Here is a 13468-nt window from a genome sequence, read left to right on the forward strand (position 1 = left end):
GGGCCTCCATCGCTGGCTGGCCCCAGATGTGAAGCCGGCCTTGTGGGTGCAGTGTGAGTAGTCCCATCTCCTCAGTTTCCCACCAGGCCCAAACATCAGGGTAAATGAGCTACAAAAGCCATGCCACTCCTCAATGCTCCACTGGGAATGTTAATTGATCTTTTGTTGCAGGACAAACAGAAACTCTGTGTCCCAGTCTATCTGGGAAAAATCAAGTCAACTGGCTTCACTGCCTGGCACAGAGCAGTGTGTCTCTGTTGACTCTTAATTTAACATTTCAGACACCCATCTACAATACTGAAAGAAGTATTCAAAGTTTGAATTAAGTCAAAGTAGAAATGCCACAACAGAAATACTCCATTCCAAGTTATCCATTCAAATATGTTACTCAAGTAAAAGTTAAGGAAAAGTTAGAGTGTATCCACACACTAGTAACATTTCCACCAAGTAAACAAGTGCTAGCAGTAAAATGTGCACAGAAAAAGTACTGATTAAGAGAAATGGACCTTATACAAGCAAATTAATGCATCAATAGGTATTTGGTACCTGGTAGGTTAATGCATGAATAATGAAAATCTACAAAGTTGGAGGTAATGAAATAATGAAAATCCACTAAATTGAAGATGCAAGATGACAAACAGTAACACCAGCTTTGTGATTTTCATACTTTTCATACATACAAGGCCTGACAACAGCAACATTTTTATGAGCTTATCTAATGTTGAATGTAAAATATTTATCAGTAAGTAACCTATAACTACATCTGTGAAATAAATCAAGTGGAAGGTATTTCAAGGTATTTCATGGAATAACAAATAATATAAGTAATACAAAGTAAACAAATACAATGGAAATATTTAAAATAATACAACAGCACTTGAGTAAATGTACATACATAGTTACTTCCCTCCTGTACAGTTCTGAGCAGATTTTTGACCTGTCAGTAATGACCTGTTGATATTTTTGGTGTCACATTGGGTGCTGTAAATTTCCATCAAGGTACCTCCATCATATCCATATAAAGTTAGAGGAAGCACCCTGTCAGATACTTTTCTATATAAACAACAGTGCTTGTTTTCTTGCTCTCCATTTGCACATTTCTCTTAATTCATGTCTGTGGCTCTCTTGTCATCACTGTAGCACTTGAAGGCACAGTAACTGCCAATCTGTCAAGTCAGGTGCATGCTTGGCTTTATTCTCTGTCTTCTCCATTGATTTCATTGTCGACATGTTTGTGTGAAATTGTGCCTCCTCTGAAAGTTAGCGTGCACTACACGGCTGCTGGGGGTCTTTGTCTACAAGTGTGTGTGAAGACGAGTTTCCCTCCCACCAGCAGCCTGAGAGCTCTGAATTCCTGCCATAAAGTCTCGGTCATCGCTCAGACCTGTGGCGGCGCAGAGCGGCTTCCCGTCAGCCATCTCTCTGTGAGTGTGGTATCTCCCGTTTCCCACACTCTGTGCCTATTCACTGGCCCCGAGACGGGAACAATAGAAGTGTGTCTTGTTACACATCACATTAGCTACGGTGTTTGATCTCCTGTTGAAGGGGGAGGGGAGGCAGCTTCAGCCAGACCATCTGGCCTGGCCAACTAGACCCTGAGAAAGTCCCAGGCATGCCACATTCTCCACAAGTTCTGCACACACAAATCGTTGTGAAAGACTTTTGTGGCACTTGAGACACAATTCAAGCACTAGACAGCATGCCACGACCACCACAACAGAAGTGGGACATGTGACGTGCAGGAGTGTCTCCATACCCCAGTTTTTTGAACACCAGTGCGCCAGCAAGATCATCCCTGTGGGAAATACTGGGCAAGAAAATATGATACAGCAAAAGACAGATACACAACCACCTGCAGTTAAGTCAAAGATTTCTCTGAATAGCATTGATTATATTTTTGAACATACAGGTGTTTTAAACTCATTTGCTAATGTAAAATCCGGCCATTAAGATGAATCGCACTAAAAATTAATAATCCACACTGCGAACAAATCAGTGTATGGCAAAACACAATTTACATCCATTAACTATAGTAACACTCTAATTTTAAATGCACTTTTAATATGCAGCATCATTGTTCAGCTCCACTAATTCCACAATAATGAACCTCTCAAGACCCGTGCATGTAGATATTATTGCCTTTGCTTTGGTACCAGAACAAATACAATTTTGTTCTCCTTTGCACAAGTGCACTGAAGAACGATAAACTCTTGAATCGTGTAAATTCAGTCGGTATTACTCTTTACATGATGAACAGCATGCACTTAATTGCACTTGACTCTGTTATGTCTCATTTGGGCTTTCTCCAATGACTCTTCACAACATACAATGCAAAGTGTTTACACTGTTATTTCAAAAAACATGTACATACTGACTTATGGAGCAATGGAAGCCTAAAGGAAGCACAAAGTGAATGTGCAGAGTTAGAATAAGCTATGATTACCTGATAAAGTAGCCCATTTTTAGCATTACCCAAACAGACTGCTACAGGAATCAAATCTTGATTTCTATGCTATTGTTCCCTTGAGCAAGGCACAATAGTGAAGCTGCTGTTAGTTGAATGCTGTGCTGATAAACTCTCTGGTGTGACTGGATTTAAGTGTACAGTGCTTAATGGAGCTATTTCCAAACCTTAACCAAAACAAAAACTCTACCTGCTCTCCTACATACAGGATTTCATTGATTATTCATTCAATTATTTAATCAATAAAAACTTAATGGAGGCACTAACACACAAACTACAGTTTTTATGTATGATTTTATATGTACTTTGCCCTCTGACACTCAGCACTGCAGTTTTCTGAAAAAAGTAAAAACACTACTATTGTTTATGTTTGCAAAACTTCATGTGAAGTTTTCCATTTATTTTTTAAAAATTCAACGGCAAACTTCTCAAGGAAGCAATTCAACAGATTCTTTTAGTAAATATTGAAAATGCCTTTATAAAAGGTAATCATTTGAAGATGAAAAAAACATCTATTATGAACATCACAACTGAACAGTTAACAGGTACAAGTCCAACAGTAACACTCCTTCACACATAGGCCAAATAATGGTTACATGGAGTCATAAGTATAATCATAATACGATTTACAGTAAAAGTGGATCCATGGGATCCATGTATGGGATGTTGTTGATTCATCAACAGCAAGCGCATGTAATGCATCAGTCAGTGATACTCAGTATCAAAGATAGACAGTAGTTTAAACACATAAATCAAATAGTGTCTCGGACACTTCAATAATTTCAACCCAATGTGGGTGTTACAACACTGATAATTCAGTGATGTTTGCAAAATGAACAAAAAATCAGGAGTTGTTTTTCCCCAGAGGAACAATTAACACAATCACAGAGTAAACACTCTAAATTATAAACTGTATAACATGTATACACATGGTGTACATATTCAGTAAAACCTGAATCATTTTAGTCCTTCCAAAGGAATACTGGCACGTTGTGCCCATTTCGCCACACTAGTAAAACACCCAACAATATTGAATCTCCTGCCAAAGCAAAAGGAAACAGACTTCAGTGAGTCTTCAACTTTCTGTCCATGACATTCACAGACGTAGTTCTCTTTCTCTCTGTGTGGAGGTGACATTGCCTCCATCCTACCAGGGCCTCCACAGAGCACAGCTGGCCTGGCTCACACCCTTGCTGGAGCTGACTTGATGGAGCGGAGAGCCAGGAGGGGAGAGGGTGCAGGGACTGTGGCTGGTCCTGCTGGATGCCCGCAGGTCCTGGAAGTGGCTGAGCAGCCGTCTGTGGGCCTGAGTCTGGACCTCGCAGTGGGACAGGAAGCTGACAGCCTCCTGCACGCAGCGGGAGTAGCCGTCACTGTCTGTCATCAGGCCAGAGGCCACGCTGGCCTGCTGCTGCTGCTTCTGCTTCTGCTGCTGCCAGCCTCTCAGATAGGACACGGCCATCTCCAAGATGTCCGCCTTCTCTTGCTTGGAGTCGGGCTGCTGCCTGAGGAACTCAGGACCCAGCAGGGCTTTCAGCTGCTCAATGCTGGTGTTGATGCGGTCTCTGCGCAGTTTCTCCACCATTGGCTTTCTCAGCTGAAGAAAAGAAACAATCATTTAGAAACAAAATCTAACTTTTTCACATCACATGAATACAATTTAACAAGGGAGTTATGTGACTTTATAGAAATCACGTTTACCTTATGAGCAGGAGTCAGGTGTTCCTTAGAAAAGCTTGCTTGTCCAAAAACAGTGGGTGCCATAGCTGTAGAGTCAGCGCGTTACTGCTCGGTTTGAGGAGCCAGTTGAATCTGAGCTGCCTTCTCCTCTGCCTCTGCCCTGTATTTATACACCCAAATCTCCATATGAATGTGTGGGTCTTGGGCTTGTTGGAGTTTCTCACAGTCCCCGGGCCAATGAGAGTGCTGGGAAGTGGGAAGGGCTTTGAGGAACGCAGAGCTGCCACATGCTCAATGAAGTGTTTATAGCCGTGGGGACAATGAGTGTGTCTCCGGGGAGCAGGTGGAGGAATAGACTGCGAGAGAAAGAGCCCGGGGTGGGGTGGTGGGGAGGGAGGAGGGGGGGTGTAGCTGGGAGACTGACCCTGTGCTTGTGTTGATATGGGAAAGTGGTGACCCCAGAGGGAAGCACGCCGCTGTCTCATGTCATCTCAACCGCCACGTAATTGAGCACAAAGTGCCTCCGCCACCAGGCACACGTGGGTGTTACAGAGGGCCAACCATTAGAAAAGGCCAACATGCAGCCACTTCCACCAGTTTGACACGGCAGACTTTCCTTATGGAGCTGTGCAACAGTTGAGACATCTCAGAGATGACTAGAAAAAGAGCTTCTCTGCAAGCTTTGGGACTCAAAATAAAATCTACTTGATGAAGAAAAGAGAATGCGTAGACTCATAATATATGTGGGATTTTGACCCACACACCAAAATGGTCTGTTAATTAAAGGCCATGAAAACCTTTCTTATTCGATATAAATGATGGTCAGGTCTATAAAAAACAAAAAATCTGTCAAAATTAGAACAATATTGGTTCTTTCACACAACAGGTTTCTGTATTTTTGTATTTCTGTGCTCTTCTAACTGGATTGGAGTGGGCAAGGTGATGTCAGGTGTTTTTACAGATCATAATTATTAAAACTGGCAAATGTAAACATCCACAGACCGACTTCCTAGCTCAACTTTGACCTATAGTACAGTTTTCCTGTGCAAAAAGGCATTATTACTGACATTACGGGTGCTCTCACTTTCAGACTTAAGATAATCTGGCTAAACTGTTCATTTGTTTGCAACCTGTCTGATTATTTGACCGCTAGTGTTTGTTGCCCTGCTGGACTTTGTTGTAGCAATGTCGTCGTGTTCGCAATGTCGTCGTATTTTTGTGAGTACAATGTTATCATAACTGATAGAACTGATGGCCAAAACTAAGAAAATAAGGCGCGTGTATATAAGTGTAATAAACTATAATTCTCCTATTATTAATTTATAACTAAGGACGTTTTCCTTAATTTTCCTTACTTGATTGCTAATTATTCAGCAACTATTTAGTTTTATAGAGAGAAATTGAAGATCTGAAAATGTATATTAGGCGCTTTAAAATCATCACTACACCATACAATAATAAAGTGTTAAAATAACTGGTTATTTTAACACTTTTATTTAGTTTTGAGCTATATCAGCTCTTTTAAACAACACTGTATTCGACACTTGGAAACTCCAAATAAGTGTCACTAAAAAAATCTATGGACACTGGATATTTTACTGTTAAAAGGACTCAGTGGCCATGCTTTTGAAGTTCCATCTGTCCACTTTAATTTGATGGTAGACGAACATGATCTGAACTGTTAGAGAAGAGAACTGCTTCAACTGTAAATATCCTAACAGTCTCCACACTCCCAGCACATGTTCACACGTCAGGCAAACCTTCACATACTCATAAAGACAGCCACACTCTCATTCACTTTCCCTCCCACACACACACACACACACACACACAGCTGGCTGACCTGCCTGCCTCTGGCAACGTCTCAGTCACACGCTCCCTTCCTGCCTGTGTGGAACGTGGGAGCCGCTGTGGTCCCAGGCTTCCCACACTTCAGTGTTAATGACACTGAGGCCGGCTGCACAAAGGAAGTGTGCCCCATCGAACAAAGATTGAGTGACCAACCCCCCTTCCAACACACACACACACACACACACACACACACACACCCAGGAACACAGTGGTGTCAACAGGGCTTCCAGGCACACCATCTGGACTGATCGTACGCTATTGTCAGCCCATCAAGCATGGGAGATGCGCACCGTGAGAACTGGAGAGCCTGAAATAGAGACAGAAAGTTAAATAAGAAGAATAGGGAGGGAGGGAGGGAGTGTGTGAGTGTGTGAGTGTGTGTGTGTGTGTGTGTGTGTGTGTGTGTGTGCTTGTGTGTGAAGGGTGGGAAACTTTCTGGATAGTTTGATAAAGTTTGATTTCAAAGTTTGTCAAGGAAAGTGCCTAAAAATCATAGGTTGCATGAGATATAAAGTTGTAAAAAGGGGTTCAGGGAAAAAATACACATTAAGGACACAAATATAAGTACTTAATTTATCTTGCCTGTATTATAGTGTATTATATTTTGATTTGCTTATAACTTCTGTTCCTGTGTGCACTGACGTGATAGTGAGCAGCTGTAACAAAAGAGTTTCCCCTCGGGGATCAATAAAGTATTTCTGATCTGATTCTTCTGATTTTACATTTTACTGATCTTTAAAAGGTGCAACCTTTTCTACATTTACTCAAATTTTGGAGTAAAAAGTGGAAGCTCAGGTCTAACACCATTCAGCTTTAGATTTTTAGATCTCTGTCCACCCTGTTGTTCAATGGACGTACTTCTCCTCCATGTAGGACGTCCTCAGGCAGACCCTCCATGTTCCCACCACATATCACTCCCAGTCGATACAATAACGAGAATATCTCAATGTTATGGCGCATCAGTCGAGTGACAAGAGGCCAGCAATGGGCCCCTCCCTCCTGTTTGTTTGTATTGGGGCCATTGTACCCCATGAATTCAACTAATTCATTCACATCCTATTGTCATAACACTGCTTTGTGATTGGCCAAACACTGTGAGAACCAGCATCACATTAAATCAATGGGAAAGCTGGTATAAGTATATAAAGGAGGTAGGTTTTAGTTGGTAAAATCATAACTCTGAATGCCTCTAGTACCCGACACAGGCCTGGAAAACATCTGACTGCGTATTCACCATGAGGGATCAGCACACAACGTAAGCTCAAATTGGAGAAAACTCATCTGTAGAAGAAGTTAATTTGACTCATCCTCTGCTCATTTCTTTTCGTTGAACTTTTGTCTCAAAGTCACTCTGTGGTCACAGGAATGTTTTGGTATTTTTGGATTTGTTAGGTTATCAGGGCCTTGATTCTTGCACTGTTGGTGATACAGGATTTTGACTCACAAACAACACTTGCTAAATAACCCAAATAACCAAAAAACATTGTCTCACTTACTTTTATTGTAGATAATTTTGGTTTTATTTGTCCAGTTTTTAAATATCTGTCTCTGAGAGTTCTGCCTCCACTCCAATACAATGGAGGTGAATTTTCAATACACAGAAAGCTGTTCACTGAGATGTCTGTGGACTATCCAGAGTAACAAGCAAAAAACTGCTGCCGTTTAAATGTTTTGTCATTTTTTCAATGCTGGGGAGCACCACAATTGAAACTCCATTCACCTCTTTTGTGTTAGGGCAGCAGCAGAAATCTCACACATGGATAACTTAAAACCTGGACAGATTTTAAAAAAGAAAAGAAAAACACATTAGTGGTAAGGCAGAAAATGCTGATCTGATGTTTCTCATTCTTTCTCCTCAGCATGTGTAAGATGATGGTTTTGGAGAGGAAGTGCACAGACAGAGCAGCGAGGCTCCGCTCAGCACTGGAGAGCCAACTCAACACTGGGGTGTCCAGTTCTGACATGTGGGACAAGACAGTCTCCTTCTTCACAGTAAAGAAGGCCTTGATTTTCCATAACGGCTACACCAAATCCTCCAGGAGGCCATGCGGCTGTTCCCCTCACCTGCTGAGGACGTGGCACCGCTGTGCTGCCAGTAAGAAGTGGACACACACATGAAGACAACATGAAAAGAGATGGGACGTGTGGGACTATGTGCGAGTGTGTCTACAAGCTTCATAGTACTGAACATCACAGCACTATGTCAAGAAGAAGTTCCAAATGGAAAATATTTTTCAGATGGAAAAAGGACTGCAAATCAAAAAAAGTTAACTTTTTTTTTTCCTGCTGTCTGTTGCGTGTTTTCACTCCACAGTAAGTGGAAAAGGTGGAAAAGATGGGAGAATTATACCATATACACTGTGATCTCATTGGTCCACAAATGGGCCTTAAAATGTGCATTTTATGCCTTAAGCCTTAATACTCCTCAAAACTGGTCACCTAAAGACCATGTTGTCGAGGTTTTGTTGAACAAAAAGCCATATTCCTTTGTATAAAGGGGAAACGTGTATGCCAATGCATACTTTGTTTAGTATATGTTTTTACGACATTGTGAGTTATGTTATTTTTGGTTGTCATGTATAAAATGTCTCGCTGAAAGCCATAAGTGAAATGTGCAATATGTGCTTTCATACGCAAGATGAAAATAAACTAATATTGATGTTTTCCTCTCATTCACAGTTTGAGTTTGAGAATGTTTCCCTAACACCAGTTTTAACAGATTATTTTGACTAGCCATTTTCAAATGTAAACTACAAAATGAACGTGCCCAGTTTGGTTGTTCATATTAGAGTTTCTATTTGATTTACAGTTAACACTGAAAATAGGGAATTACAATTTTCATATCTCACATTATGAATGTGAGATATGTCTTAATCAATATCACCCTCTAGTGGCCTTTATACAGCTATACCTCAGATATGATCCACACAACACCTTTCTCTCCCTGGACTCTCTGGTCTCAACACCTCCAAAGCACAGGTTAAAGTTTCTATTTCAATTGTTGACCCAAAAGTCATTCAGGTTTTTGCTTCAGTTTCATTACCAGGTGTGAAAGACCAGAGCCAGAGTAGGATGTTATAGCACAGAGTAGACAGACTAGATTTAGCATTTCGATCCACACGATCAGGTTGTTGGCAACCCAGGTATGTAGTAGTATGTAGTGTATGTTTAGCTGGAGCCTATGAAGCTTTAAATGCCTTTCTCAAGGGCCATATGGTGATTTAGGAATCATCTCAGGTATTAATTAATTAATTAATTTGCCTGAGTGTAGGTCAAATAGTGAAAAGTGCATTGATGTGTAAAGACATTATATGGGTCATTCTGTTATTGTTACATGCAAAGAAAACCAATTCAGTGTAGATACCCATCTACAACCGTTTTCATAAACTGTGGTCTCATCTGCTTTTCTGTACTGGGAAAGCTGGAAACGCGAGCAGAGTGAGGGTGACAGAGTGGATACTGGGTGGACTGATAGGAAGCCAGCGGGGAAACACTACAAGTCTGACCTTATAAACACCAGGCCAACACCATGAAAGGGTATATATTAGCTAAAATATGACAGTCTGGCCAGAAGGTTCAAGAAGCAATGCAAGAAGGTTGTTGTTTGACCCCAATATCTAGAGGGGTGAATTCTCTTAAGTACTGTAGTTTACACTGCACTATACTCCTCTAATGAAGATATATATATTTGTTCATTTAGAGAAACCCTAAAATAATCTATTAAAAATCTAACTTGCATAAAAAAAAACACACTCTTACACACTTAAAAATGATGCATTTTGTATTATTTTTCTATTTCTATCGTCTATTCTGTGCCTCTTGACAGGACATTTTAACAGCAAAGACAGACCCTTTTCACAGAGCTCTTAACTTGTCATAGTAGGAAAAGCACAGGTGTTACTGATAACTTTAACAATGGCTCTGTTCTAGTCCTGTGTCCCAGTAAGCCATGACAGTGCGACAGTGAGCCAGCATAAACAATAACAGGACCCTGAAACTGAAGCAGCTAAATGGAATTCAGCCATCATTCATTTTTCACTAACTTTTCTACTGTGACATGTCAAAATGTCTTCTGTGAAAAAGGCCTTTGCTGAGTTGAAAACAAATGTGCTGTTTTAATGTAGACACACAAACTGATGCATCCTTTCTAAGAGTGTAAACAGCAGCTGCAACAGATGAGGTTACCCTGGATCACATTTGGAATTATTACGGCTTTATTAATCATAGGCTAAATTCAAAAAGCAGACATTCAGCAACAGTTGAACATTGTAGCAGCGGGAATAGGCGAATTAACAATAAACTGGGTGAACTACACCATGCATTCAGCTCTCGAGTACAAGGGCACTGTTTTAACTGTCTGTAAGTTGATCAATCACTGAGGATAAAACTCAGCGGTGCTTTGCTTTCCAGAAATCTGTTCTGGGGATTGACATAAGCGTGTGGCCAGTGATTTTGGGGGAAACCAAAATCTAAATTAAATGAAAGAGTGCAGAGAGGCTTGAGAAATAAAGAAACTGCTGGGGAAGAAAACAAACTGAACAGCAAAACAATTAGTCAAAGAATAAAGTGTTTAAGGATATAATGTAGGTCTGTTTTATTATTAATTTAGACAGGTCTGATATTTCATTGCAACAGATGGAATCTTTCACTAGTCCAAAGTTCACTTTGTCACAAAGGCATAGCTTTATGGAAAAAAAAAATAAAACAAACTTTTATTCATCGTTCTTTCGTCCCCATTTTGTTTCTGAGGTTGATAAAAGACACCTTACACATACACTAAATCAAAAAACTTTTTTTCTGTCCATCACTCAAATTCCAGTTAGAACCTACAAGACCAAACAGCAAAAGCCTGAAAGAAAAGGACAGGTTAGTTCGCAACCATGGGACACTGAAACCTTCTGCCATTTTAAAAGCCCTGACCAGAAACAAACTCAAACTAAACAAAAAAAAAGAAAAAAAGAAAGGAAAACAAGATAAAATCAAATGCCACTCTTAACACTTTGTGGGTCAAATCCCAAAACATTTTTAGTTTAAACATTGCACCCCAATATAAGAGAGGGGTGGGTGGGTAGGGGTTTGAAAGCCAAAAAGATTTCCACCCTTAAACAGAATTCACGAGTTATTCCCATCAACTGGACAACTATTTTATTTTTTATTTTTTACATAAATAATTAAATTCTCTCAGCCTGTCATTCTGTGCAATCGGTGATGTCATTAAAAGACAGCAACATGTTTGTTGGCAGTAACAGTCATGAACCAGAAAATACACAAAATGTCTCTGGTTTGATGATTAACACATTCCCAAATCCCTTGTCTCAAGCTTGGTGAGAAACTCAGTCATGTCCTCAACTCTAGACTGAAGCTGTCTGAATCCGAGAGGCAAAGCGTAAATTCTGTTTTAGTGTGTTCCCCTCACCCTTTAACAGCATTGTGTTTTTGTGTTAAACTTTACAGAGATGTTGCCAAAAGTGGATGATATTTTTAGACTATACATAGTTTCTGCTTAAAGTTAATTTGAAGATGTCATATGGGGGAGGGAAGTGAGTAAGAAGCATGGTGTATACTCTGTGTGTGTACTCAGCATGTGTGTCAGTGTGTAAAAAGAGAAAATCTTTTTTTTTCTTTCATTTTTTTTAGTTGGTAGGTGTCCCAACGTTATTTGCAGGGATGTTGTGTGTTGGATGGGTAGTTGAGATTGGCCATCAGGGCAAAGAGTTCAACAAATCCTGCAGGAAGAGGTCTGGGTCTGCGATTTCAGAGAGGAGACCTGGAAGAGAAACATGAAGTCAAGTTTCATAAAAACATTTACGTCACATCTCAGTTTAGAACTTAATGTCAAGAGCCGACCCATCCTAAATGACAGTAGAGCTGCATCAGAGACCATCCCAGTTCTGAGAGTTGGGTCATTTTAGATTTGTACCATTTCTTAAATTAATTAATTAATTCTGAGTATAAACTCTGACACTGAAGTGTTGAAGATATTTTTTATGTTATTTTGAAAATTGGGCAGTTAGAACGTTAATCAGGTGTATATGTATACTGACCTACAACATCAAAGAACTCTGACAAGGACTCGGCGGGCATGAGTTCATCCTGGAAGGCCCTGAGCACGCGCTCTGAGGCTTCGTAGATGGGCATGTCGTTGTGACGGACATATTCTGCCAGTGAGAAGGACCAGCCCCCCTCCGTGTTGCTGGTGGGTACTTTCTGTATGGCCAAAGAGAAGAAAAAGAGAAGAGAAGAAAAAAGGCAGTGAGGTATATGATCCCAGTAGTATGTCCAGCTGATATCATATACAGAGGTCTCAAACTTCACTCGATGCATTCAGAGGTTTTTGTTGTTCGCGTCAACATTCAGCTCCATTTTTGCTGTGTTACTGTTCATCAAGTCCTTTTTTGTCTTCTTCTTTTTTTTTTTAATAGGAGTTATCGTTGCTTCACTCTTAAACACTAAAAAGCTCGATTAAACATGTCTCTGCAACTTTACCAATATTGCAAAGATATGACCAACATTGATTAGTGCCCAATCGATGAAAGCATCCCAACAAAAAGCACAACATATACATAGCAGAATATAAATGGTTTGCATGATATCTTTGTAGCATCAACATGCACAGTAGTTTTGAAATTGTAACGCATTTACCCTGAACATGTCGTAGACAAGATCCACCAGGCCCCAGAAGAGAAGAGGAGAGCGATAGACTGCATATTCCTTCGGTGCTTTATCTGTGAGTCTGATAATAAAAGAGAAGAAGGTATGAAGGTAGGAGCTTGTTTCAAGATAAACTGTATTTTAAATTTTATATGAAATTCCTAAATATAGTACTGAAAAATAAAAAGAGGTTGTGTCATACTTGTTGGTGCAGACTGCCGAGACCTTGCGGGCGTGTGCGGTGACCAGGAGTCTTCGTAGGAAGTATATACGTGAAGTCCTCCAGCGTTCGGGCGCGATGATGTGCATGGCCAAGGTGGTGAAATAGTGCGGTCCTTCAACCTCGTATGAGCTCTCGACCCATTTCTCACATGGCTGCTCCTGGAAACTCTGCAGGTTCTTCTCCTCCCGGGACGTAGCCCTTGTACTGCAGTGACAGTGACCGAGTTTGCAAAGCAAAGTGAGATGAGGGTGGGAAATACATGAGCCATAATGTTGGTCAAATAGGCTGACTTATCGTTTCTCATCATTTGGTACAGATTAAATGTCTGATGAATAATTTCTGTGGTCAGATACATTTTACATCAAAAAAAGGTACATACGTGTTGAGGACGTAGAGCACAGTGTGGATGATGTAGGGGATGAGGTGGATGTTGCTCTCTCGTCCTCCTCCTCCTGTGTCCACGCTGAACGATTGTTCGGTAGCAAAGCGGAGGAACAGCAGTTTGGTGTCATGGATGTTGAGTTGGTACGTGGGCTCCCTCTGGCCTGTGCACTCCTGCAGATATGTGTTGTGCCTGTGCACCATAGAGAAATCCAGTT

The 13468-nt window shown here is 40.7% G+C and overlaps 2 protein-coding genes and 1 long non-coding RNA gene across 8 annotated transcripts in view; 1 reads left to right on the forward strand and 2 right to left on the reverse strand.

Annotated features, from left to right (window-relative positions):
* Window positions 1-2827: 2827 nt before the first annotated feature.
* On the reverse strand, window positions 2828-4326 carry LOC122882748 (transcription factor HES-5-like). The gene is made up of 2 exons (XM_044210457.1): window positions 4166-4326; window positions 2828-4061 (listed from the first exon to the last, which is right to left on the reverse strand). The coding sequence occupies exons 1-2, from the start codon at window positions 4226-4228 to the stop codon at window positions 3612-3614; spliced, it is 513 nt and encodes a 170-aa protein (XP_044066392.1). The 5' UTR covers window positions 4229-4326; the 3' UTR covers window positions 2828-3611.
* Window positions 4327-6609: 2283 nt separating this feature from the next.
* LOC122882752 lies at window positions 6610-8667 on the forward strand. Its single transcript, XR_006379450.1, has 2 exons — window positions 6610-7250; window positions 7855-8667. It is a non-coding gene; the product is annotated as an uncharacterized LOC122882752 (long non-coding RNA).
* A 1897-nt stretch (window positions 8668-10564) lies between these two features.
* ubr4 (ubiquitin protein ligase E3 component n-recognin 4) overlaps window positions 10565-13468 on the reverse strand; it is a 60433-nt gene continuing 57529 nt past the window's right edge. For all 6 annotated transcript variants that reach the window (XM_044210464.1, XM_044210460.1, XM_044210461.1 and 3 more), the window contains 5 exons: window positions 13249-13443; window positions 12849-13073; window positions 12638-12728; window positions 12040-12202; window positions 10565-11762 (listed from right to left, as the gene is read on the reverse strand). In XM_044210464.1, the coding sequence (XP_044066399.1) occupies window positions 11698-11762; window positions 12040-12202; window positions 12638-12728; window positions 12849-13073; window positions 13249-13443 (739 nt within the window). In that variant the 3' untranslated portion in view covers window positions 10565-11697. The remainder of the gene's footprint in view (window positions 11763-12039; window positions 12203-12637; window positions 12729-12848; window positions 13074-13248; window positions 13444-13468) is intronic.

The sequence above is a fragment of the Siniperca chuatsi genome, linkage group LG10, assembly GCF_020085105.1.
Source record: "Siniperca chuatsi isolate FFG_IHB_CAS linkage group LG10, ASM2008510v1, whole genome shotgun sequence".
Lineage (NCBI taxonomy): Eukaryota > Metazoa > Chordata > Actinopteri > Centrarchiformes > Sinipercidae > Siniperca > Siniperca chuatsi.